The sequence below is a fragment of the Rhinopithecus bieti genome, unplaced genomic scaffold, assembly GCF_001698545.2.
Source record: "Rhinopithecus bieti isolate Rb0 unplaced genomic scaffold, ASM169854v2 scaffold_10132, whole genome shotgun sequence".
In the NCBI taxonomy this organism is placed as follows: domain Eukaryota; kingdom Metazoa; phylum Chordata; class Mammalia; order Primates; family Cercopithecidae; genus Rhinopithecus; species Rhinopithecus bieti.
The window spans coordinates 754385-779290 of NW_016806330.1; the positions used below are offsets into that span (position 1 = coordinate 754385).

The 24906-nt window shown below is 37.8% G+C and overlaps 1 protein-coding gene across 2 annotated transcripts in view; it reads left to right on the plus strand.

Annotated features, from left to right (window-relative positions):
- The window catches only part of SPTA1 (spectrin alpha, erythrocytic 1), a 75544-nt gene that overhangs the window by 36561 nt on the left and 14077 nt on the right, over nt 1-24906 (plus strand). For both annotated transcript variants that reach the window (XM_017875530.1, XM_017875531.1), the window contains exons 27-42: nt 36-217; nt 2155-2254; nt 2364-2561; nt 3349-3492; nt 4329-4432; nt 4772-4934; nt 5189-5320; nt 5843-5980; nt 6164-6268; nt 7599-7807; nt 8946-9066; nt 9674-9795; nt 11027-11159; nt 19782-19880; nt 20594-20762; nt 21370-21446. In XM_017875530.1, coding sequence (XP_017731019.1) covers nt 36-217; nt 2155-2254; nt 2364-2561; nt 3349-3492; nt 4329-4432; nt 4772-4934; nt 5189-5320; nt 5843-5980; nt 6164-6268; nt 7599-7807; nt 8946-9066; nt 9674-9795; nt 11027-11159; nt 19782-19880; nt 20594-20762; nt 21370-21446 — 2196 coding nt within the window. The remainder of the gene's footprint in view (nt 1-35; nt 218-2154; nt 2255-2363; nt 2562-3348; nt 3493-4328; nt 4433-4771; nt 4935-5188; nt 5321-5842; nt 5981-6163; nt 6269-7598; nt 7808-8945; nt 9067-9673; nt 9796-11026; nt 11160-19781; nt 19881-20593; nt 20763-21369; nt 21447-24906) is intronic.

Here is a 24906-nt window from a genome sequence, read left to right on the forward strand (position 1 = left end):
CTAGGCTGATTATCAGAGCTATTGTACCTCCCCAGGTGACCATATTGGGGGAGACAGCAGAGCGGCTCAGTGAGTCCCATCCAGATGCCACTGAGGACCTGCAGAGACAGAAAATGGAGTTGAATGAGGCCTGGGAAGACCTGCAGGGGCGCACAAAGGATCGTAAGGAGAGCCTAAATGAGGCCCAGAAATTCTACCTGTTCCTCAGCAAGGCCAGGTAGAGTGGGGTGGGTAATGTCCATGTCTGGCCTCTAAGTAGACTGTCTAGGAGTGGTCTGGGTGCAGATGCTGTTTACTGCTGAGTTTGGAGGGCACCACTACGTTCAAGTCTTACCTCTTGCAAGGTGTAAAAGTTTCAGGTTTGAAACTTGAAGCAATAAAATACAAAGTTTGAAAGAATCTGAAGCCATCTAGGCCAATTCAGTAAGCTTCTGTAAATGTATACTGTATATAAAGTACTATGTTGTGGGGTTTTAGAGTTTTGTTCTACTGAGGAGAGAGTAGTATTCAGTCTTCTACTGTATTCAGTATTCTGTTGAATACAAATAACTATAATAGAACATAATGAAGCCCAAAACACACATTGTAACAAACAGCAGTGGGAATTCAGAGTTGGGTAGAAGAGATGATGCACTGCAGATAACATAACATTTTATTATACCTTATCAATCAAAATTTTAACAGAAGAGAAAACAAATCATGTAGACTGAACTGTGCAAACAAAGACATAATCATAAGAAAAGAAGAATAAGAATAAGAACATGTTTGGGTGGTAGGAGAAGTAGTAAGAGATAAACTTAAAACTACTGGGACCAAATTCCAGAGAATTATGAATATCTTACTGAAGTGTAGACATTATCACAATCCAAAATTCACCTCACAAACATATAGTTTGTGGAACAGTTCCCACGTTCGGCTCCATCACATCAGTTCGCTGGGAGGAGCATTAGAGTTGAGGGTCCAGGAAGCTGTAGCTCTCAATGCAATGCTTTTCAAGAAAAAAGGAGGCAAATTTTGGCAAATGAATGTAGTTCCTCTTGGAAATCCCCTCCTCAGTTCAGCACTGGAAAGCTATAGTTTTTGACACAGTTTAAATACATAGCACTCACACCCATTCCAATGGTGCTTCCTTCCCTTTGTGAAGCTGTACTCCTCAGTATTTCAAAGTAGTGTTCCCAGCCCCTGAACAACATTAATATCTTATTTTACCCCATATGACACTTTTGCTTTCAGTTTTGTTTTTTAATTGCTATTAGTGCTTATGCTCTGTTTTTTGTTTTTGTTTTTGTTTTCCGTTCTTAACCTAAAGTGTGAATTCCTAGAAGGCACAGATACACCTTTCTCACAATGTTTGGTACTTACTAAGCACCCAATAAAACTTAGTTGCTTGAATAAATGAATTTACAAAAGAAGAGACCTCTCTTTTCCTAGAGCTAAGGGTTCCTATTGAGCAAACAAGAGTAATGACGTTCTTTATGAGATGCTTAATTTATCCATTATATATGCTTTAAAGTTAATGCATGGTTAAAATTTGCCTTTTAAGAAGATAGACCTTAGTTTTACTTGTCTAATTTCCTGACTACTGAAAGGGTAGGGAAATAGACCTTGATTTAATCAGCACTGTGGAGGCCTGTGTGTGTATGTGTATGTTGGCCAAAATATGTGCTAGATCTTCTTGAGAATAAAAGTAAGAGGAAAGACATAATTTCTTTCAGACTCTATAATAAGATGTATCTTCAAACCCTAGAAACCACTTAAAAGGAACAGTAACCAACAGAAGTAATGAAATATATAACAGTCCAGGATTCCAGAGGTCTGGGTTCTATTGAAGAGGTCTGCTTTTAGTTATATCACATGGGCAAATTAATTATCTTTTCTAAGCTGACTTCTTTATCTCCATAATGAAAACAAAAAATTCCCAGAATCTCTGCAGGATTACTGCAAGAATTGATAAAAGTAATAAAAGTGAAGAGGCTTTCAAATACAAGGGATTGTTATCATTAAGTGATAAAATAAAAACAGCAAACCATATAAAGCCAGATAAAAAAATGTTATTCTGGAAATGTTTTCTGGAGAATGGAAAACTATAGGACAAACAGCACTGTAGCAAGTTGCAAGGTTTTCTTGTCGATTCCAATGTGTCTATTTATCTAGGGATCTGCAGAATTGGATCAGCAGCATTGGTGGCATGGTATCATCACAGGAGCTGGCCGAAGACTTAACTGGCATAGAGATCTTGCTGGAGAAACATCAGGTATAACTACAAAAGCCATAGCCACTGATCACTTCACCTGAAACCTCTACTAATTTTAAAATTTCCAACGGAGTTGGCCTCACTGATTTCTTCCCCCTTTTGCCCAAAGGAGCACCGTGCTGACATGGAGGCAGAGGCTCCCACCTTCCAGGCCTTAGAGGACTTTGGTGCAGAACTTATAGACAGTGGGCACCGTGCTAGCCCTGAAATTGAAAAAAAGCTTCAAGCTGTCAGGCTAGAGAGAGATGATTTGGAGAAGGCTTGGGAACAACGCAAGAAGATCCTAGACCAGTGCCTGGAGTTGCAGGTACAGCAAATTTCCCAATTGTTAAGCGGGTTCAGTAGTCTTTTCTTCTATGCAATTTTATATGGTCATTACAGGCTCAGTTCACTAGACTTTCCACATTATAAACACAAAGGGAGCTCATCTCTTAAACACCTAGCATTGTACTATGCTTTCAATACTGATCATTGTCATATTCTCCGCTCTTTCCTGTTAGAAGAGTCGAATAAAATGGTGATCAGTCCTGAACATGAGGTGAGTTGATTATCATTTGTTGATTGGTTGAAGAATTGGTTGTCTGATTTTTGTTGGGATTCTATCCTGTGGAGGCTCAGAGTGCCACAAAGATTAGTAAGATAGTTTCCCATTTCTTAAATAGTGAAATTAGACATATAGACAGATTTTACTAGTGCGGTGAGATGATTATTAATAAAACAAAACGTTTGAGTGCTTTGAGGCTAAAGAACAAGAAGTGATTAAAGCTTTTGGGGGAAATGAGCGGTTGTGTCACAGGCTACCCTGAAGGATAACATTTCACAGAGTCTTAAGGAAATGATCAGACAGTATTAACAAGGTTTAAGAACTAGGAAACAGCACCCCAGGAATTGGAGTAGCTTATACATAAACATAAAGTGTATGTTTGGGAAAGAGGAAAAGTTCCAGTACAGCTAAGATTTGTCACATGAGTGTGTCTTGGAAGATGCTAAGTACTCCTTGCAAAACCCTTTGTGTCACAATCATGAAAGGTGTAACATCATTTCCTTCACACCACCTGGACGACACCATACCCCTCTCATTTAATTCCTCGTAGATGTTCCAAGGGAACTGTGATCAAGCTGAGAGCTGGATGGTGGCACGTGAGAATGCCCTGAGGTCAGATGACAAAGATTCCTTAAACAGTCTGGAGGCCTTGAAGAAGAAACAGGATGATTTGCACAAAGCAATCACTGCCCAGGTAATAATGACTAGTAAAGGAGTTAATATAATAATCCATAGTAGTAATAACAGAAATCCTATACATTTGTCTGGTTTTATAATTTACAAACATTTTGATTTGCATTTTTTTTTTTTGAGATGGAGTCTCATTCTGTCACCCAGGATGGAGTGCAGTGGTATGATCTTGGCTGACTGCAACCTCTGCCTCCCAGGTTCAAGTGATTCTCCTGCCTCAGCCTCCTGAATAGCTGGGATTACAGACACCCACCACCATGCCCAGCTAATTTTTGTACTTTTAGCAGAGACAGGGTTTCACCATGTTAGCCAGGCTGGTCTCGAACTCCTGACCTCAAGTGATCTACACACCTCGGCCTCCCAAAGTGCTGAGATTACAGGTGTGAGCCACCATGCCCTGCCCTGATTCCTGTTTGCTTCTTACAGGAAAACTGAGGCAGGCAGGGCAGCCTGACACTTGACATTGTTTCACCCAAGTCACATGCAGCAAGTGGACTCTCTTACTTTAAATCCAGCATTCTAAACTCTGACTTTTAGGATTAAAAATGACTTTATATAGTATTTCAGCGTCTCACTCAATACAGGATCCACCCTCTACAATGGTCATGAGAAGTGTCTGTTCTTTAGGGAACTCAGTACCACACAAGTAGAAACATTATTAGATGTTTCTCCACCTGTTAAGTTGAAACCCACCTCCCTGTAAGGCATTTATTGTTTGACCCTGAGTATATCTTCTGAATCCACAAAGGATAATACCTTTATTCTTTTCTAGGAGGAAGTCTGGCATTGCACCAAGGGCCTAATCTCCAGGCATCTGGGCTCTTTCCTTTTCCTTTTTAGGAAGGGAAGATCACTGACCTAGAACATTTTGCTGAGCGCCTCATTGCTGATGAACACTATGCCAAAGAAGAGATTGCTACTCGGCTCCAACGTGTACTAGACAGGTCAGGCCTGAGTGATTGTTTTATGTACTACAGGAAGATGTAGCAAACTGACCTCTTTGCTAGCACTGAGATGGGGGAATACTCTGACTTCCTGTCATTTCTAGGTGCCTAAAACTACCTTGACACCTATGCAGACTTTCTGACTTACATTTATGGAATGAAAGACATGAAAGATACCTTAGAAATTAACTGGCTTTACCACTGCATTTTATATCTGAAAATAATAAGACTGTGTGAGAAGAAAAGAGGCATGTTGGCAAATGGGAAGATTTATGGATATGGAATCAGAGCATGGGAAGGGTGGAGGAGGGCATAGAGTGATTTGGCTCCATCCTCTAGATGGAAGGCTCTCAAAGCACAACTGACTGCTGAGCAGACAAAGCTTGGAGACCAAGCCGACCTAAAACAATTCTACCGTGATCTTGAGGAGCTGGAAGAATGGATCAGTGAGATGCTGCCCACAGCCTGTGATGAATCCTACAAAGACCCCACTAACATTCAGGCAAGTTCAAAATAGGAATCTTGGAAAATTTCACCATTCTGAGCTTTTTGGTTGGATAGTCATCACCCTTTCTGACTGTTGAGGTTACCATGCCTGCTCTCAGAGACTTCAGAGTCTGATTTGGAGCAGGTTCCTCAGAAGTCACCATCACCTCAGTTGTGATAGAAATATTAGCCCTTCCTTTTAAATATAATTCACCTTATCTTGTCTCCATAAATAAAAATATAATATAATGTCTGTTTGTTTCCCTTCAGAGGAAATACCTGAAGCACCAGGCCTTTGCAAATGAAGTCTATGGACGAGCTGACCAGGTGGATGCCACCATCAACCTGGGGTGCTCCCTGATTGAGCGTAGCACGTGTGATTGCGATGAAGAGGCCATGAAGGTAAAGCTCAGGATGAGTTTTGGGCTACAAAGGCACATGAGAAGGAATCATTTACTCTTTCAATGTTCCATGAGTAGAGATACAAAATATGTTCTGTGACCATATCACAGAAGAACAATCTTCCCTCTGATTGTTGCACAAAGGAGGAGAAAAGGAGTGATGCCCAGACCTTGTCACTCCCATCATACTCAGTACCTGGAACTCTAAGAAAGCTCTAGGCTTAATTCCAAAGTCTTATCATGCTTGTTTTACATTTTCTATCCCTTCTGTCAATAGATTTTTGGCATTTGTGTGTCAGTCTCTTTACTCAACACAGGACCCTTTTTTCGAACTTTCTGTTTTGTCCAACAACTCCTATTGTTTTCCCAGATTAAGTATAACTGGTTTGAAATGTATGATATTCAAGTATTAGCAAATTTTGGCTAGTTACTGCCTTCACAACCTTCCTACATTATTCTCTCAAGTAGTCACAAGGCCCAGGATCCTAAAGATGGTAATGACTCCTCACTGTCCTTGGGTTAGGAGCAACTGGAACAGCTGGAGGAACATTGGGATTATCTGCTTGAGAAAACAAATGACAAAGGGCAGAAGCTCAATGAGGCCAGTCGTCAACAGAGGTTCAACACAAGCATCCAGGACTTTGAGTTCTGGCTCTCAGAGGTAATTGCACCTGGAAACAGTAGAGGCAAAAGAGTTTAACACATACTTGTCAGACAAATGAATATCTACATGGGCAATTTCCTTGACCTTTCCTGGGAAAAGTTTGGAGACATAGCAGCTGATCTTATTTTCCTTAAAGGCAGTTTCACCTGGCAGCTTTATTGCTTATTTCTCTATTTCCAGGCAGAGACATTGCTGGCCATGAAAGATCAGGCCAGGGACTTGGCTTCAGCAGGAAACCTACTCAAGAAGCATCAGCTATTGGAGACAGAGATGTTGGCTCGAGAGGTAAGTAGTGCTGGCATACCATTCCTCTGGGCAGAATAGAAATATTTCTGGCTTTTCTCCCTCCCATCTTAGGAGACCATTTGAAAACACAGCCTTGCAAAATTGTTCTTAGTGTTCTCAACCAGCAGTCATTTTAACGAGGTAAAATTAATGGGCTGTGAAGCCATTAAAACTGTCACTGATAATCAATTATCACTAAACTATAGACTCTAAGATTCCAGAAAGTGGACCCTAAAAACTACCTTTTTTTTATCTTTTACTGATGCATACATATAAGCCAATTATCTTTCCAGCTATATATTTGATCTGGTCTTCGAAAGAAAGTGGAAGTTTATAGAATTACAAACAAAAAATTAGACGGGGGCATGTGAAATGAAGTTGAACTATACATACACTCTGGAAATCCTGTCAAGGATTCCAGTTGCATCCTAACAGCAACCAAAAATTTGTCCTGAGAGCAGTGATAAAAATACTGACAGTTGTTAATTTTATACTAAAGAATTGTATAATTATCGGTTTTACTTGATAATACAGATACAGAAAAGCAAGGAGGTCAAAGGCCTTTGGACTTGGTGATGTCTCCTATGACATCACTAGGGGGCTGGGTTAGAATAGGAGGAGACACAGAAGAGGTAGGTGTGTTCAATGGGCAGCTAAGAATGTTGCCCATAGAGTAGCTCCTGCTGAATATTGAATCAATCAATCTGTGGCTGCCAAAGTTGGTACTGTCAAATCAATCAATCTGTGGCTGTCAAAGTCAGCATAAGACAGTCTTGTATGGGAACAAATGATTGCCTGCCAAGATTTTCCTTTTTTTTTTTTTTTTGGTACCAGTTCAAGCAATTCTCCTGCCTCAGCCTCCCGAGTAGCAGGGATTACAGGCATGCGCCAACATGCTCAGCTAATTTTTGTATTTTTAGTAGGGACGGGGTTTCACCATGTTGGCCATGCTGGTCTTGAACTCCTGACCTCTTGATCCACCTGCCTTGGCCTCCCAAAGTGCTGGGATTACAGGCATGAGCCACCGCACACAGCCGATTTTCTTTTTTAGTTGGGGAGAGAAGGCAAATACTGAAAACATCAGAAGGACAAACAGGACACAGGCTAAATATACAGTTTGAGTAATGTAGTAATGCTAACTCTATTGCTCTCACATATGGCCCTTCTCCAACCTGAACATATGCTAACATGTATAACACATAATCAAATTCCATATCTTTAAAAGTTATCCATTTGGCCCAATCTTTGAGCCAGACCAGCTATTGTTAAATTGTAGGATCTGAGTAATGCCTGTACTATACTATTCACTGAGTATCCTGAGACTTTCTAGGATGCACTCAAGGACCTGAATACATTGGCTGAAGATTTGCTCTCCAGCGGGACTTTCAACGTTGATCAGATTACGGAGAAAAAAGATAGTGTCAACAAGCGTTTCCTGAATGTCCAAGACTTGGCAGCTGCACACCATGAAAAACTGAAAGAGGCCTATGCCTTGTTCCAGTTCTTCCAGGATCTAGATGATGAGGAATCCTGGATAGAGTATGTGCCACCAGCTCAAAATGTGTGCATAATCCAAACAAGTAGATAATCCACCAAACTTGTTCCAATTTATGCTGAAATGAAATGTGTAATTGTTTCTTGGAGATAGTATTACTTCATGTTTGCCTCAGTTTACAGTTAACATTGGTTTTATTTTTCTCAAATTCCCCTACTGGATGCAAGCCAGAGAATGACAGGTGTGGAGGAAGTGAGGAGCAGTTAACATACTTGACAGGAACAAAACTAAGAAGCCATCTGCATTTGCTCTGTAGTTCATAGAATGATGTACAATACTCACAGAGACACCTGGGCATTTACACAGCTGATCAGATCCTTGTCATTCTATATCCAGTATATCTTGTATGATGCTGAGTTGGACACCCAAAAGAGAATATTACAAAGTATCTGCCATGATTTCATTACTCATCCTATTTTTGTTGTAAAATATGATGGGAAAATCTTAGCAAATCACAATATTTTGCCTACTTCCAATTTAACCTGCCTCATCATGCTTCTCTTCTACAAAGCTGCTAATTCTTATGAGTAATCAATAAATTAGAGGGAAGCACAGTGCATAGGGCAACAAACAACGTATTTTCAAATCGTTTTTGGATAAGACCATAAGATAGAATAATCTTGTCCATGTAGTCTTCGACTGTGCTTCATGGTGACGCTCAAACATTTTATACTTGGAAGCATCCCAACTGCCATGACTCCTATGAAATCAGCTCTTTATACCATTCTAGCTGAATTTACTATTGACATTAATAAATGAAAATAACAAAATCCATGGAGGTCATTTATAACTTTCACATTTTTCTGAAATAGGAAACATTAATGTATATTCTTGAGCAAACAACAGAGGATACACAGGTGGACAGGCAAAGAAACTAATGGAAAGGTTATTACAGTTGTGCCTATGGTGGAGATCAGTATGTTACTTTAATTTGTATTGGCTAAGTCAGAAGTTTTGCTGCCAGCCTCTTCCACTAATTATATTTTCAGTCATTGGCAACAGGGTATTACAGAATTTACAACCACCCTCACCACCAGTCACACATACTCTTAGAAAGCTATTGCTGTAGGATGACCTTGGATGTCTAGACTCCAAACTTTCTGTTTTTTTCCTTGATTTTAGGGAGAAGTTGTTACGAGTGAGCTCCCAGGACTATGGGAGAGATCTTCAGGGTGTTCAGAACTTGCTGAAGAAGCACAGACGCCTAGAGGGGGAGCTGGTGGCACATGAGCCTGCCATCCAGGTAGAAATAGAATACCAGACCTGAAAATATAGAAATCATCTTATAGCAACCTGTCATGTTACAGATAAATAAGAGGGTGCTATAAAATGTGAAAGTAGGATGTCAAGGTCAGAGAGAATTAGTCAAAGAGTTTACAAATATTCTTTTCTCTTCCACATTTAGTCTCCTATAAGTAGAAGAGTTCTGAACAAGAACCCGTGCTCTTCCCTGGAAAGAGCACTTCTAACACTCCTGGGGAGTGATTGACAATTGGGAGCAGATTGGGACATCTGGGAAAACTATACTTGAGCCAACTGAGAAAAAGGCAACTCTGGGTCTGACTTGGCAGCAGGATCACTCTGTGACCATGAATAGAGCAAAAAGCAGATTATGGAGAGTAGCCTAGTGCAAGTATTGATATATTTGCCAAAATACTTGGGAATGTTTAGCATAGTAAATCTTGTTGCAGTTTTCATCATTCTCCCTGGACTTTCAGGACCCTCACAAAGTCCCGTGGAGTTTATAAATAATCTGGAGGGTAGGATGGGCTAGATACTTTGATAAGGGACTATGGCTAAATGGGGAGAGATTGTGAGGTAATGGAACATGAATTGGAATTATTCTTCAGAATGTGCTGGATATGGCAGAGAAGCTGAAAGACAAGGCTGCTGTGGGGCAAGAGGAGATCCAGTTGCGGCTGGCTCAGTTTGTTGAACATTGGGAGAAACTCAAAGAGTTGGCCAAGGCCCGGTGAGTGGGATATAGAAGGCCCAATTCGCTTCCTGGATTTTGGATGTTGGGAGGATACTTACGTGCCTGCTCAGCATTGTCTGCTCTCCCCAACTACCCATCTATCTCCTTAAGTCCTTTCTCAAATGCCAAGTCTACCACAAAACTTTCCTCCATATACCCCAGGCAATATGATCACTGCCTCAGTTCTAAATCTACCTCTCCTTCTGCATTTACATGCAGCCGTCTTTTACTATTGTTTTCCTACATGTGTTATCCTTCATATCAGGTTACTAGCCACACATCTGTTTTGCTTTATCTCCCAGTTTTCATATTATATGCAGCCCTTAGTAATGTAAGGATGAAGAATTATTTTCCCCTATAGCCATATAGCCAATTTGAACCACATACACAATGTATTAGTCCGTTCTCACATTGATGTAAAGAACTATCTGAGACTGGGCAATTTATGAAGAAAAGAGGTTTAATCCACTCACAGTTTCATAGACTGTACAGGAAGTATGATTGGGAGGCCTCAGGAAACTTACAGTCATGGCAGAAGGCAAAGTGGAAAGAAGCACATCCTACCAAGGCAGAGTAGGGAGCGTGCGTGGGCGCAGGGAGTGCTAAACACTTTTAAACCATCAGATCTTGCAAGAACTCACTCGCTATCATGAAAAATGCAAGGAGGAAATCTGCCCCCATGATCCAATCGCCTCCCACCAGGCCCCTCCACTGACACATAGGGATTACAGTTCAAGATGAGATTTGGGTGGTGAAACGGAGTCAAACCACATCACACATATGGCCAAGTATAACAATTTCTGTCTGTAATTCCATTTTTCCTGGGGGGCTAAAAGGGAGATTCTGGCACTTTGTGGTGCCTTCATCATATACGAAAGAAGGCAGTGCTCAGAGTAGAAAGAGACATTGTGTCACTGCTGATACTCTCCAACACTGAAGTCATCATTTCCCTTTTTTGGCTAGGGTGGGTTTCCTCCCTCCAACAAAGTTTCTTAGACAGTAGAAGGTGCCACAAAATGAACTTCTAGGGAAGGAGTCTCCTCCATTTCACAGCAGATCTTCACCACTGACTAGTAGGCACATATCATATTGTGTTGAGGCCCAGTTCAACTGTGGCTACCTTGTGAGAATAAGCTGGTCTGCCTGAATGAGATTGTGCCACCCCACTGTACTCCCACTGCTTACCAGTTTGTTCTTATCCTCACTGGGGCTTGTCACCTTGTTTTAGAGGACTTCAGTTGGAAGAATCCCTTGAATACTTGCAATTCATGCAGAATGCTGAGGAAGAGGAAGCTTGGATCAATGAAAAGAATGCTATGGCTGTCCGAGGAGATTCTGGAGACACATTAGCTGCTACTCAGGTGAGGAACGGGAAGAATGAATCAATTTTCTTCTCTTCAATTTGGTTATTTTCTTGGGTAGTCAGTGTTTTACCTGTAATATTAGGACATTTTTCTGGTGAAAGAAGATGAAGGAAATATGAATAATCCTGACAGTATTAAATACGAAAAATTAAAGTCCAAGCATGTAGGTGACTTGCCCAAGATTAAGGAATCAATCAGGTGTGAAGGCAGAACTCAAATCTTAGTTCCATAATCTATGATCTTCTATGAGTCAAAGAAATAATGGTTAAAGACCTTTCCTTACAAGTCAGATTCCTTGTAGATTATAGCTTTTGTAAGGATTCCCTTAAATTTTCATGTTAAATTGATTTGGAAAAATATCTTCTTATGTCTGGACATTGGCTGCAGTTTCAACAAAATATAATTTTAGGAAGAAGGTCTTACTGGACAAAATAGTTCCACAATTTATAGACATCCTTTTAAATGCAGGATTAGGTTTCTCTATAAAGAAATGAACAAGTAATCAGTGTGATCTCTTGTTAATGTAAATTTTGACAGCTTTTGAGAGTGATTATAAACAATAATGTATTAGGAGTTTGGAAACTATGCCTAGTAACCCTAAAAATTGGGAATTTACCAAGAACTCTTTGTAGAGATTAATTCACTTTAATGTGATGACATAAGGAAAGGCTTAGATTTGCAAAAGACAGCTTAAACCTATACAACATATAATTCAAATTATCAGCTCCTCTTATTTGTAAGTCTTTTGGATCATGTGTGTGCACCCCACTGCACATGTTCAAGCATTTTAAGGCTTCCTATCAAATGCTTTCAAAGGCTTCCCTTTCTTTAAAACAGAACTTTTTTTTGTTTGTTTCATTTTGTTTTGTTTTTGAGATGGAGTCTTGCTCTGTCTTCCAGCCTGGAGTGCAGTGGTGCAATCTCAGCTCACTGCAAGCTCTGCCTCCCAGGTTCACGCCATTCTCCTGCCTCAGCCTCCCAAGTAGCTGGGACTACAGGTGCCTGTCACCATGCCAGGCTAATTTTTTTGTATTTTTATTAGAGAAGGGGTTTCACCATGTTATCCACGATGGTTTCGATCTCCTGACCTCATGATTCACCCACCTCGGCCTCCCAAAGTGCTGGGATTACAGGCATTAAAACAGAACTTTTTAGTTTGAGAATTATAGATTCACATGCAGTTATAAGAAATAATACCGACAGAATCTCGTGTCCTTTACCAAGTTTTCTCTAATGGAAACATCCAGAAAAGCAGTATATCATAAATGGGATATTGACATTGTCAAGATTCAGTTAAGATTCAGAAGGCTACCATCATTACAAGGATTGCTGATGTTGCTTTTTTACAGCCACCTCCTCTTTCTGCCTCTTTAAACTGTGGCAACCACGAGTCTGTTCTACATTTCTAAAGTTTGTCATTTCCATGCTGCTATACAAATGAACTCACATAGTATGATGTAACTTTTGAAGATCAACCTTTTCACTCAGCACCATACTCTGGTGATTAATTTTGGTTATTGTGTGTAACAATAGTTCATTCCTTCTTATTGCTGAGCAGTGTCATGGTAAAAGTATATCACAGTTGAACCACTCACCTGGTGAGGGGTGTCTGGACTGTTTCTACTTTTTGATGACTATGAGAAAAGCCACTATAAATATTCATGCACAAATTTTAATGCAAACATAAGTCTATTTCTCTGGGATAAATGTACAGAACCCCAATCACTGAACCATATGGTAACTGCCTATTTAGTTTTGGACCAAAAAAAAAAAAAAGCCAAGTTGCTTTCCTGTTTGTATGGCTATAACATTTTACACTCTTAACAACAATGCATAAATGATGTAGTTTCTCTATATCCCTGCTAGCATTCTGTGTTGTCACTACTTTTATTTTAGCCATTCAAATAGATATATAATGATATTTCGTTGTAGTTTATATGTGCATTTCCTTAATGGATAATGATGTTTTACATGTTTGTCATGTGTTTATTTGAAATCTGTATATTTTCTTCAATGAAATGTCTCTTTGTCCACTTTCTAATTGAATTGTTAGTTTGTTCATTTTGATTTGCTTTATTGTGACAAGAACACTGAACATGAGATCTACTCTCTTAATACATTTATACGTGTATAACATATTATTGTTGACTGTAGGTACAATGTTGTAGGCTGTATAGAAACGTTCTCAAGTGTTTTCATCTTGCTTGACAATGTCAATATCCCGTTTATGGTGAAACCCTTTCTCTACTAAAAATGTATTATGCCTTATGATTAGTAAAACTTCAATTTTTTTCTCAGCCTCTGGTAATTAACATTCCACTCTTTGATTTTATAAATTTGTCTACCTCATATAGGTGGAATCATGTAGCACGTGTCTTTCTATAATTGGCTTATTTTGCTTAGCGTAATGTCCTCAAGGTTCATCTATGTTGTCATATATTGCATAACTTTCTTATTTTTTAAGACTAAACAGTATTTTGTTGTATGAATATGCCACATTTTTTTCATCCATTCATCTGTTGATGGACATTTAGGTTGTGTCCATATCTTGGCTATTGTTAATAATGCTGCAGTGAACATAAGCATGCTAATATCTTATTGAAATCATTATTTCCTTGTCCTTTTGGATAAATATCCAGAAATAGAATTGCTGGACCATAGGTAGTTTTATTTTAAATGTTTTGAAGAATATTCATATTATTTTCCATAACAGCTGTGCCATTTTGCATTCCCACTAACATTGTGAAAGGGTTTCAACTTCTGCATATCCTCAGTAACACTGGTCTTTTATTTTTTTGTTAATAGCCATCCCGACAGGTGTGAACTGATATCTCATTGTGGTTTACTTTGCATTTTCCTAATAGTTAATAATGTAAAGCATCTTTTCATATACCTGAGGGGCATTTACACGCCTTTTTAGGGAAATTTCTATCAAACTTCTTAGCTCATTTTTATTATTTTTAAATTTATTTCTTTCAATAGTTTTTTTAGGTACAGGTGGTTTTGGTTATATGGATAAGTTCTTTAGTGGTGATATCTAAATTTCTGGTACACCTATCACTCAAGCAGTGTACACTATATCCAATATGTAGTCTTTTATCCCTGACCCATTTCCCACCCTTTCCCTAAATTCCTCTAAGTCCATTATATCATTTTAATGCCTTTTCATCCTCATAGCTTAGCTCCTATTTATAAGTGAGGACATAAGACATTTGCTTTTCCATTCCTGAGTTACTTCACTTAGAGTGGCCCCCCAACTCCATCCAGGTCACTGCAAACACCATTATTTTGCTTCGTTTCATGGCTGAGTACTATTCCATTATATATATATTACCACATTTTCTTTATCCATTCATTAATTGGGCAGTAAGTTGGTTGGTTATTTTTGTAATTGCGAATTGTACTGCTATAAACACAAGTATGCATGTGTCTTTTTCATAAATGACTTCTTTTCCTTTGGGTAGGTACCCAGCAGTGGGATTGCTTAATTGAATGGTAGTTCTACTTTTAGTTCTTTAAGGAATGTCCATACTGTTTTTTATAGTGGTTCTGCTAGCTTACATTTTCACCAGCAGTGTGAGAGTGTTCCCTGTTTACCACATCCACACCAGCATCTATTATTTTTTGACTTTTTATTATCGCCATTATTTCAGGAGTAAGGTGATATCCCATTGTGGTTTTAATTTGCATGTCTCTGATAATTAGTGATATTGAACATTTTTTTCATGTTTGTTTTTAGCCCAATTTTAAAATCAAGTTAGTAGGGATTTTTTTTACTTTTATTTTTATTTTTTATTTACTTTTTAGTATTGAGTTATATTCATTCCTTATGTATTTTAGAGATTAGCCCCTTATTAGAAAAGTCATTTATAAGTATTAACTCTCATTCTGTGGGTTGCCTTTCCACTCTGTTGATTGTTTCCTTTGCTGTGCAGAAGTTTTAGCTTTATATACTCCCACTTGTTTATTTTTTCTTTTTGTTGCCTGTGCTTTTCGTGTCATATCTATGTAATCATTGCCAACAGCAATATCGTGAAGATTTCACCCTATATTTTCTTTCAGGAGTTCTACAGTTTCAAGACTTACATTTAAGTCTTTAAACAATTTTCAGTTGATTCCTGGTTATGGTATAAGGGTCTTATTTCATTATTCTGCAAATGAAAAGCAGTTTTCCCAGCACTGTTTGTTAAAGAAGCTGTCTATTCTCCATTGTATATTTTTAGCACCTTTATCAAAGACCAGTTAACTACATATACATGGGTTTATTTCTGGACTCTCTATTCTGTTTCATTCATCTATGTCTGTTTTTATACCAGTACCATAATCTTAATTATTGCAGCTTTTTAATGCATTTTAAAGTCAGGAAGTGTGATTCCTTCAGCTTTGTTCTTCTTTGTCAAGATTGATTTGACTATTTGTGGCCTTTTCTGATTCCATATAAATTTTACTGATTTTTCTATTTCTGTAAAAAATGTCATTGGGATTTTAATAGGGATTTCATTGACTTTGTACATCACTTTGGGTAGTATTCACATTTTTTAACAATATTAAATCTTCTAATCCATGAACACAGAAAGTTTTTCCATTTGTTTGTGGCTTCTTTAATTTCTTTTATCAATGTTTTATAGTTTTCAGTGTATGAGCTTTTCACCTCCTTGGTTACATTTATTTTATATATTTTATTCTTTTGATGTGATTGTAAAAGGAATTATTTTCTTAATTTCTTTTTCAGATAGTTTATTGTTTACAATTTCTAAACCGACTTTTATGTTTTGAGTTTTATTCTGTAACTTTGCTGATTTGTTTACTAGTTCTAACAGTTTTTTATGGAGTGTTCAGAGTTGTCTGTATTTAAGATTATGTAACTTGCAAACAAAGACAATTTTACTTCTTCCTTTCTTATTTAGATGCCTTTCACGAGGACTTCTAGTACTGTGTTGAATAGAAATAGTGAGAGTGAGCATCTTTGCCTTGCTTCATAAACTTAAAGAAAAGCCTTTATAGGTTTTCACGCCATTAAATGATTTTTTTTTTTTTTTTTTTTTTTTTTTTTTAGACAACAGACTTTATATCTCAGATAGTTCCCTAGGTCAGCGAGTACAAAACAGCGTTAGCTAGTTTATGTTACGGGGGTTTCACGAGTTGCTATCATGGTGTTGATTTGGGCTGCATTACACAATCTGGGGTTTCAACTGAGAACGAATCCATTCTCAAGCTGACCTCAATTGCTATCAGAATTTATTTTTGTGGCTGTGGTACTAGCGCGCCGATTCAGGCTCATTGCTGCTGTTGGCTGAGGCTCCTATATTCTACGAGCTCACAATTCCCCTAGAGGTGATTCTTCATTTAACTTGCGACGACCTCTGCAGTTTCTTGCCACATGAGCTTTCCCAGTGTGCCATTTGCTTCATTAAGCCAGAAAGGAAGCCCTACGCAGTTAGCTGGTAGCAAGATGACAGTCTTATGTGACATAACAAAAGAATATACATAACAATAACATAACACAACAAGTGAAATCCCACAATGATTTGTCATATTCTATTAGTTATAAATACGAGTCACAGGTCCTGTCCCACTCCGGGGAGGGTATTTTACAAGGAACTGAACGAGCAAGGAGTGGGGTACATGGGGCTCTCCAGCTGGTCTGTCTGGTCACAAGACAGTTCCCAAAACAATAGCACTGTACTTCCTCTCATAATCCATTGGCTAAGCGAGCCAGAGGCATTGTGGTAAAATGTGTCGTTCTTTCTGCATGTTATGTGTCTGTACAATGCTTTTATTGTTAGAGGAGGGGAGACCTAAATATGACAGACAACTAGCAGCACCGCTTTCAATCAGAGGATCTTCAAGCAGAATTTGTTAACATGACGGTGACGAGCTGAACACAACACATCTTGCAATCTGCAGAGGTGGGTCAAAAGATGTCCCTATGATATAGCTACCTAACATTTTTACTATAGGTTTACGTATTATTACTTAATAGAATAGAAACTAAATTTCCTTAAAAAAAGGAGAAGCGGTTTGAAAAAAGTATGGCTTCATCTTAATTTTACAATACCAATGTAGTCTTAGGTAACCATTATATCTCTACGGTTAATACGTTTATCTTATAACATGCACCAATCCTGATAATCCCATAATTCTTAAAACAATATCAGCTTACCTACATATCTCTCTGCACAATTCATAGCATTTTTCTACGTTTATTCTCAATCATTCCTCTGAAGTGTCCATTGTTCCCCTTTACTAGGTTGAGCGTGAAGCAATCAAGCCCCAAAGTTAAGTAACTGGTCAGTGGCAAACCAGAACGCTGGGCTCCCAGGTCATCGCAACTCTTACACAGATTCTACAAGTAAACATACGGTCGAGAAATTGATTTCCATTGAAGAACAAAAATATGAATATACTTAACATTTGGACAACATATTTGACTGTTGGTTCACACTCCAAGAATGAGGCAATATCCAGATAATATGACTTCGGATGACTTTCATTTTGTTCTCTCTCGGTTTGCTGCTGCTACCTGTAGTCCCAACCAAAAAAAAAAAAAAAAAAAAAAACTGTTGCCCCCCTAGGATAGATAGGTATAAATAAAAAATAATTATATTACCACCCCAAATCCTTTAACCCAGTTTACATTTGTTTTCTTCTGCTGTAAGTACAAAGCTATTACAAGTTTTAGAACTCTAGAGCGTCTCTGCTAGCCTTAGCAGATTGTTGTAGGGCTCTACCCTGATCAACAATAGAATCTAAATTCATAATTTATATATAATAAAGTCTAAATGTGGGCTTTTCATACATGTGCTTTATCACTTTGGAGGAATATCCTTCTGTTCTTCGTTTGTTGATGGTTTTTATCATGGAAGAGTGCTGAATTCTGTCCATTTCCTTTCAGAATCTGTTGAGATGATTATTTGGTTCTATCTTTTATTGTGTCAATGTGTTGTATCACATTTATTGATCTGCATATGTTGGACCATCCTTGCATCCCAGGGATAAACTTTGCTTGTTTGTGGTATATAATCATTTTAATGTGCTGCTGGATTCAATATGCTAGTATTTTGTTGAGGAGTTTTGCATGTATATTCAATAAGGATATTAAGGATATTAGCTCCTCTATATATATTCAGATAGATAGATAGATAGATAGATAGAGATATAGTTTGTCTCTCTTGATAGATAGACATATCTATCTATCTATCTATCGAGAGAATTATTGCCTGGCTTTGGTATCAGGGTAACACTGACTTTGTGAAGGTGTTTAGAAATGTTCCCTCCTCTTAAATTTTTGAAACAGTTTGAGAAGAATTGGTATTAATTATTTAAATATTTGATTTAATTCATCAGTGAAGCCATCTGGTCTTGGGATTTTCTTTGTTGAGAGGTTTATTTCTTATTCAGTCTCCATACTAGTTATAAGTCTGTTTGGACTTTCTGCATGATTTAGTCTTGGTAAGTTGTCTGTTCTAGGGATTTATCTATTTTCTCTAGATATTCTAGTTTGTTGGCATATAATTGTTTGTAACCATTTGTCGTGATCTCTTTTATTTCTTTGACATCAGTTCTAATGTTTCTTCTTTTATTTTTGCATTTATTATTTGAAAATAGATGGTGAAGATGTTGAAGAGACTTTACTTCATGCAGTATATATATATATAAACATGATTCATTCAGGCATTCACTCATACAAAGTCAATCACCTTTCCAATATTCATTTACAGTTTCTTCAAAAACTGAAATGTAATACAGTCATAATATACAATGTAGTCCATCTTGCTTTACAATGAGTAACCATCTTATTTTAGTGCCTCAACACAATGAACTGAAAGTTCTTTTATTTTCAAGAGGGATTTTGAAAAGTATAATATTCATAGAAATTCTGTTTCTTCCTTTAGCCTGAGTTACTATGTTGCACAGTAAAAAAAAAAAAAAAAAAAAAAAAAAAAAAAAAAAAAAAATGGACAGAGTGCTGTTATGACAAGAGGGAGGTGAAGGCAGTAGTGGGAGCAGTGGTGGGTGGTCCTGGTGGTAGTGATTATGGATTTATTTAGATATTTCTCTGGAAAGTACAACAGAAGACAAAGTACCACTCTTCGTGCTTCAGCCACACTCCTCTTTTCATTCTGCCAGCTACACAGACATCATGTTTCCAGAAAGCAATCAGAGAACTTTTAGAGTAATAGTCAATGGAAGCCCCATGTTCCCCTTGACTTCTCTCTCGGATCAGGGATTAGTTTAGGATGTTCTTTCTATTAATTTTTTTTCTGCTAGACACATTGTTTCACTGAATTAGATAAATCTCAATATGGAGGAATCTTTATATATGACCTCAGTCAAACCCTTATTCCAAAATCAAAATAAGATTACAGTCACGTAAAAAATTAGAAAGAGTGTCACTTGTATATCTTTGACTCTTTTTTCAAGTAAGTTGCACTCATTGACAAGTGAGACTTTGAGAAAGCAATTGAGTATAGTTGTTCCAGAAAAAGTGGGCATTCACCTAGTCTGCCAATGTCATTGAATCAACCCTAGGGAATAGTATCACAGAGAGTCTGAATATGAGTGAAAATAGATTTTCCAGCTTTGGATATCTTGATTCTTACTGACTCATTTATGCAGAGCTTGCTAATGAAGCATGAAGCTTTGGAAAACGACTTTGCTGTCCATGAGACCCGAGTTCAAAATGTGTGTGCACAAGGAGAAGACATCCTAAATAAGGTGAGCTAGTTCAGGAATTCCAGCTCAAACTTCCATTCTCCAAAAGGGACTGGCCTAAATATAGAAATGCTAAGATTATATGCAGAAAGCAGTGATAAGATCATATGCAGAACTTTAACAATCTCTTCTAAACTGCCTTTTGTTGTGTCGTGGTTAGCAAATAATTATCTACTCAATTGCTGTGATTTTTTTTCAAATTCTTATACATACATATTTCAGTTTTCCTTAAATCTTGTGTTGACATTTTGTTGTCCCATGCAGAACATGGTGTTTATAAAAGTCTTATCACTATCTTTGGCCATAGAATATTATAATAATTTGAAGAAATTGCTTTCTAAGCCTCGAGGAAAACAACACTGAGACCTCTTTTAAATTTGAGAATCGTTTCTTTGTTTAAATGTAGTTTTTAATAAATCTTCATTGATCTAACTGCTACAAAAGACCATTAAACAGAGGTGACTCCCTACCTCCTAGAAACTTACACTAACTAAGAAGGTCGCACTTACACAGACAAACATGGGAAGATCATCCAAATGTTGGAAATGGAAATGACCTTCTTGGACATGAATGAATAATAAAATAATTACACTAGACCAGAGGACTGTGGTTATATATTTGAAATGAGAGAGATGAGTGCTTTCTATTGGTACTAAAGGATTCACATTCCTAGCCCTGCACATTCATAAATATATTTGTCTCTCCCCTTCTCACAGGTGTTGCAGGACGAAAGTCAGAACAAAGAGATTTCTTCTAAGATGGAGGCTTTGAATGAAAAGACCCCTTCTCTGGCCAAGGCAATAGCTGCTTGGAAGTTGCAATTGAAAAATGATTATGACTTTCAGGAATTCAACTGGAAGGCTGATGTGGTAGAGGCTTGGATAGGTATGATGTGTCAGGTCCAGAGTCGTTGGGTTTGAGAATTCCTAATAAATCCCATGTGCAGAACGGTCTCTGGGACTTTTACCGTATGAAAGGAGGTGTTTCCATCACTACTCACTCCTATCCTTTCTGGACAGAATTACACTCACATTTGTGCACACACATACACACACACACACAAATTGAGAAAGAGATAGATATGATGATGCAGTAATTATGTACCATAATCCGGAGAACACGTTTTTGGGGAAAGGGAGATTTCGTGTGTGATATTCAGAAAGGGAAAGCCATAGCAAAATGTTCTAAGAAATAATCTAAAATGTTTGTTTGATTTACTTACAATTCATATCTAATCTATGATTTTTCTCTCTCTCTTGTTTTTCTGTGAAGTACTCAAAAGCTCTCATGACCCTAGCTCTGTTTCATTAAGTTTTATCCTGCCTAAGTAGAAAAACGATCCATTGGTCCCACTTCTCACATATTCCAATGAATCATCAACTTTGAGAGTCAAGAAGCTTTCTTGTTGTGTATTGTAAATATTCCTTTTCTGCTTACAAGGACTCAAACAAGACCAAATGTCTTTCTCTTATTAATTATTTTTGCCTTTTAGCTGATAAGGAAACAAGCCTAAAGACCAATGGTAATGGTGCAGACCTTGGTGACTTCCTCACTCTCCTGGCAAAACAGGTGAGACTGATAGATGTTAGGTAAGCCTAAGACCTGTTTCACACAGAAGCTCATCATCCATGATTATTTGTGAATTGTGGGATTTTATTGTCTGTAGCCTCTGTAAGATTTTCCCTTCTTAATATTTATAATTTCCTAATTATTATTTTTTCCCCTCTCTCTCATGAATCATGCTACTGGGTTTTCATCATTTTTGTTTTTTAGAGAACCAACATTCAGCTTTTTAATTTTTCTCTGGGTTTTTTTTTTTGTGTGTGTGTGTGTGTGTGTATTCTATTCCATTAAAAGCTTTTCATATTATTATCTTTTTTTACTTTATTTGGAATTACTTTAATGTTTTCTTTTAATTTCTTGAGATGTAAAATTAGATTATCAAAATTTTAGCCTTTCATCTTTTCTAACATATCAATTTTAAATATATGTTTTTCCCAAAGCAAAGTTTTAGTCGCATTCTGCAAATTTTGTTATTTATTTAATAATTCAGTTAATTTTTTTGAAGTTTCTTATTTGGTTTATTCTATTATCTATTTATTATTTGGTAGTGTATTATTTAATTTCAAATATTTGGGACTTTTCTCTTTATATTTTTGACATTTATATCTAGTTTGATTCCACTATATTTTAAAAATATATTCTATATTTTTCAGAAACTTGATTTATATCTAGTAACAGTCTATTTTGTTGTATATTGTACGTACGTTTGAAAGGAATGTGTATTTTGCAGTGGTTTATATTACCAACCAGATTTTCATTTTTATTCATGTTGTTTAAATACTTTATTATTTTTATAAATTTTGAGGATAGGCTAAAAGTTGTGTTGACATTTTGAAATGTGAAATCATCTTGACGAACTGATACTTTTAATTATAAAATCTTCCTCTTTATCTTGAATTACATTTCTTGATTTAAAGTCTACTTTTTCAGGTACCAGTATACTGCACCAACTTTTTTTTTTTTTAGTGTCTGCAGAAATATTTATTTCCACATTTTAGGGCTTTTAAAACATTTTTGTCTCCATATTTTGTATGTGTCTTTTGTAAATATTATATAGTTGGCTATTGCTTTACCTAATTTGATAATTTTATGGAAAAAGTGAGTCTGTTTACATTTAAAGTATTATAATTAACTCATGAACTTTGGTTTAAAGCTTTAACTAAACACCCTCTGCCATCCAACCCCCTACTTTTTAGTCAGGGATTGAAATGATCCAGGACACAGTTTCGGTCTCTTTGAAGACTCACTTTTTTTTTCACTTTGCCCCTGTAGCCTTTCAGGCATTTCAGTGGAAGCCCTTTAACCAGGGCTGCTCCTGCCTGATGGGTCCTGAAGTAAGCCCTGTTTCACTACTGAAAATTCTAGTTAGGATTTTACAATTTTAGCTACCATTTCTGCTTGGCTTCTAGACGTGTGTCCTATACAGTTTTGGCATCTAAAATGCTTTGAGGGGAAAAGACAACAGAATGTTGACTACTTTTCTGCAGTTTCCTTATTATAGTCCCTCAAATTCTGGATGTCACAGCTCCTCATTATGCCAAGTTATGTCTCTTTAACGCCATGAGATTTTCAAATGCTCTGAGCAATGCTTAGCACTCCTCACCCTCTAATACTTCAATGTATAAGAACTTGTCCAGCTTATACTTTAAAAGGAAATGTAGAGAGACTTATTTTAACTTCAGTGATGTTCCCTTCTGTCTGGAATTTTAGTCCCTTGAGTTGTAGTTACCTATGTTTCATTCTGATTCATTTCAAGCAACTGATTTTTGTACCTTTATCTAGCCATTAATAAAGTTGCCCAATTAGACAAATACAAGCCACTGTATCAAAACTGAAAGGGAAACTTCCCGAATTTTGTGTGATTTTGATGTGAATGTTTCTGCAAAAAATGCATTTGTATAATTGGCACATCTAGGAGGTCTTTTGTTAGTGTACTTCCAAGGTCCCTACTAGTGCACTGCTACTAATTAGAACAAAGAATATAATAAGTAATATAAGAAAGTTTCGGAAAGGTGTGTGCTGTAGGAAAGATTGTTTTCATTGTGAAAATTTAGAATGTCATATCATACTCCAGTATTTCCTTGTATTAATGTATCAGTCCATTCTCATGCTGCTGATGAAGAGGTACCCAAGACTGGGTAATTTATAAAGAATAGAGGTTTAATTGACTCACAGTTCAGAATGGCTGGAGAGGCCTCAGGAAAATTACAATCATGGCAGAAGGGGAAACAAACACTTCCTTCTTCACATGGTGGTAGGAAGGAGCAATGCCAACCCAAAGGTGGAAAAGCACATTATAAAACCATCAGATCTCTTGAGAACTCACTCTCTACCATAAGAAAAGCATGCGGGTAACTGCCCTCATGATTAAGTTATCTTCCACTGAGTTCCTCCCATGACATGTGGGGACTATGGGAACTACAATTCAAGATGAGATTTAGGTGGGGACACAGCCAAACCGTATCATTCCACCCCGGCCCCTCCCAAATCTCATGTCATCACATTTAAAAACACAATTAGACCATTCCAACAGTCTACCAAAGTCTTAACTCATTCCAGAATTAACTCAAAAGTAAAAGTCCAAAGTCTCATCTGAAATAAGGTAAGTCCCTCTGTCCATGAGTCTGTAAAATCAAAAACAAGTTAGTTACTTCCTAAAAACAATGAGAGTACAGGCTTTGAGTAAATACACTAATTCCAAATGGGATAAATTGGCCATAACAAAGGGCTACAGGCCTCATACAAGTCTGAAATCCAGTAGGACAGTCATTAAACCTTAAAGTTCCAAAATGATCTCTTTTGATTCCATGTCCCACATCCAGGGCACACTGATGCAAAGGGTGGGCTCCCATGGCCTTGGGCAGCTCCACGCCTGTGGCTTTGCAGGGTACAGCCTCCCTCATAGGTACTTTCATGGGCTGGCATTGAGTGTGTACAGCTTTTCCAGGTCCATGTTGCAAGCTGTTGGTGGATCTACCATTTTGGAGTCCGGAAGACACTAGGCAGTACCCCAGTGAGGACTCTGTGTGGGGTGAGGGACCTCCAATCCCACTTTTCCCTTTTGTGCTGCCCTAGCAGAGGTTCTTCATGAGAACCCTGCCCCTGCAGCAGACTTCTGCCTGGACATGTAAGTGTTTCCATACATCCTCTGAAATCTACAAAGCTCCAAAACCTCAATTCTTGACTTCTGTGTACATGGAGGCTCAATGCCACATGGAAGCTGCCAAGGCTTGGGGCTTGCACCCTCTGAAGCCATGGTCTGAGTTGTACCTTGGCACCTTTTAGCTACGGCTAGAACAGCTGAATGCAGAGCACCAAATAACTAGGCTGCACAAATCAGGGAGCCCTGGGCCTGGCCCGGGAAATGATTTTTCCCTACTTAGCCTTCCAGTCTGTGATGGGAGGGGTTACCATGAAGGTCTCTGACGTGCCCTGAAGACATTCCTCCCCCCCCCCGCCCCCCCCC